Source organism: Ctenopharyngodon idella, chromosome 10, assembly GCF_019924925.1.
Source record: "Ctenopharyngodon idella isolate HZGC_01 chromosome 10, HZGC01, whole genome shotgun sequence".
NCBI lineage: Eukaryota > Metazoa > Chordata > Actinopteri > Cypriniformes > Xenocyprididae > Ctenopharyngodon > Ctenopharyngodon idella.
In genome coordinates, this window is record NC_067229.1 from 43587276 (window position 1) to 43589811 (window position 2536).

At 35.0% G+C, this 2536-nt stretch overlaps 1 protein-coding gene across 1 annotated transcript; it reads right to left on the reverse strand.

The window, feature by feature from the left end:
- Positions 1–392: 392 nt before the first annotated feature.
- LOC127521031 (trace amine-associated receptor 13c-like) lies at positions 393–1493 on the reverse strand. The gene has a single exon (XM_051909879.1). The coding sequence runs from the start codon at positions 1386–1388 to the stop codon at positions 393–395; it is 996 nt and encodes a 331-aa protein (XP_051765839.1). The 5' UTR covers positions 1389–1493.
- Between the last annotated feature and the right edge of the window lie 1043 nt (positions 1494–2536).

The window sequence follows — 2536 nt, forward strand, 5'->3', positions numbered from 1 at the left end:
TTAGTTCTATATGACAGTCTTTTTGTCATTGTGTTTTTGATCTATAATAACACAGATACAACATAACTGATAAAAGTTATTAAGCATAAAGCTCATAATATCTACCTTTATCATTTATTCCAGTATACTGAAGATTTAAGCTGCTCAGTTTATTTAATGAGCAAATTCAATACAATTTGTGAACATTTCATCACTTAATTTCAATATGTGTATGTAAAGTTTACTTAATTGTTCAATTTGGACAATATCTGTATTTCAACATCAAATGCAGCAAACATTCACTCTGAAATGAGCTACATACTATTAAGATACATGTAGTTTAAATTAGAAATAGAAATCATTCAAAGATAATCATATCAACCTTTATGAGTGACAGCTTTACCAATTTACAATTATAATTGATGTTCTGTAAAAATATTGACCAGAGAGGATGCTGGCTGAAATATTTTCAGAGTTAAGATGTGTTTAACAGTCTTTTTAAACCAGGGATAAAATAAAGCATAGACCAGAGGATTCAAACCTGAGTTAACATACACGACCCATGTCAAAACGTTTATGGTTGTAGAAGAGATTGCTGATATAGAACAGACATAATACGGAATCCAGCACAGCAGATAAACTGTCACAATGATTCCTAATGTCAGAGCAGCTTTACTCTCAGATTTTCTCCTCACTGAACCTTCCATTACACATTTACCACTCTTCATCAGAGAGTTTATAACTTTCACTTGCTGATGTACTACATAGAAAATCCTCAAATATAAAGTTATGATCAGGATACAAGGAAAAATAAAAGACATGAACAGATCAGTGACTATCCAAGTAAAATCCATTGTAACAGAACACTCTCCATAACACATGTCTGTTCTGAGTGAAGTGTCAAAATATCTGTTAATTAAAAAGGCAGAGTTATAAGTTGAGGAGTAAACCCAGCTCAGACAGATGCTTATTGCGGTTTTAGTTGTGGTTATTTTCTGTGGGTACAGTAAAGAGTGACACACAGCCACATAACGATCAATAGCTATTAAAACTAAATTGCTAATAGATGCTGAAAGAAGCACCGTTATAAATATTAAATAGAGTCCACAGAGAGTGTGACCAAAGTACCAACACATCTCAACCAGCCTGATGGCCTCTATGGGCATGACAAGTCCAATAAGAAGATCAGCCACAGCCAGAGAGAGAATGATCAGGTTGGTTGGAGTGTGAAGCTTCTTGAAGTGAGAGATGGAGATGATCACCAGCAGGTTCAGAAACACAGTCCATGCTGACAGCAGTGATACAAACACATACATGATATTGTATTCATGTCTGGAGCGTTTTCCCTTGATACATGATGAGTTGATGGCAGGAAAACAGTATTCATGATCCTCTGTCTCATAGGCCATGAATGAGTCTCCTTTTAGAAATTTGTTTCACTCTTCTTACTGTTCTTTCATTTATACAGTGTCTGAATCAGAATGGCACACCCATCTACCACCCACTCTGATGTAACAAAAAAAAAAAAATAAAAAAAAATAATAATTATATATATATATATATATATATATATATAAATATATATAATATATAAAAATAATAATAATAATAAAATAATAATAATATTATTATTATTATTATTATTATTATTATTATTATTATTATTATTATTATTATTATTATTATTATATATACACACACAGAATTGTTGTATAATATATACACACACAGAATTGTTGTATAATATATACACACACAGAATTGTTGACATTTTTGCAGATTTATTAAAAAAGAAACTGAAATATCACATGGTCCTAAGTATTCAGACCCTTTGCTCAGTATTTAGTAGAAGCACCCTTTTGATCTAATACAGCCATGAGTCTTTTTGGGAAAGATGCAACAAGTTTTTCACACCTGGATTTGGGGATCCTCTGCCATTCCTCCTTGCAGATCCTCTCCAGTTCTGTCAGGTTGGATGGTAAACGTTGGTGGACAGCCATTTTTAGGTCTCTCCAGAGATGCTCAATTGGGTTTAAGTCAGGGCTCTGGCTGTGCCATTCAAGAACAGTCACAGAGTTGTTGTGAAGCCACTCCTTCGTTATTTTAGCTGTGTGCTTAGGGTCATTGTCTTGTTGGAAGGTAAACCTTCGGCCCAGTCTGAGGTCCTGAGCACTCTGGAGAAGGTTTTCGTCCAGGATATCCCTGTACTTGGCTGCATTCATCTTTCCCTCGATTGCAACCAGTCGTCCTGTCCCTGCAGCTGAAAAACACCCCCACAGCATGATGCTGCCACCACCATGCTTCACTGTGAGCTGTAAGGTCTTATATAGACAGGTGTGTGGCTTTCCTAATCAAGTCCAATCAGTATAATCAAACACAGCTGGACTCAAATGAAGGTGTAGAATCATCTCAAGGATGATCAGAAGAAATGGACAGCACCTGAGTTAAATATATGAGTGTCACAGCAAAGGATCTGAATACTTAGGACCATGTGATATTTCAGTTTTTCTTTTTTAATAAATCGTGGTGCAGTGGTGTTCTGAAATGAAGAGGCAAA

Coding starts and splice junctions, on each gene's coding strand:
- LOC127521031 (XM_051909879.1), bottom strand. CDS start 1,388: ATGGCCTATGAGACAGAGGATCATGAATACTGTTTTCCTGCCATCAAC.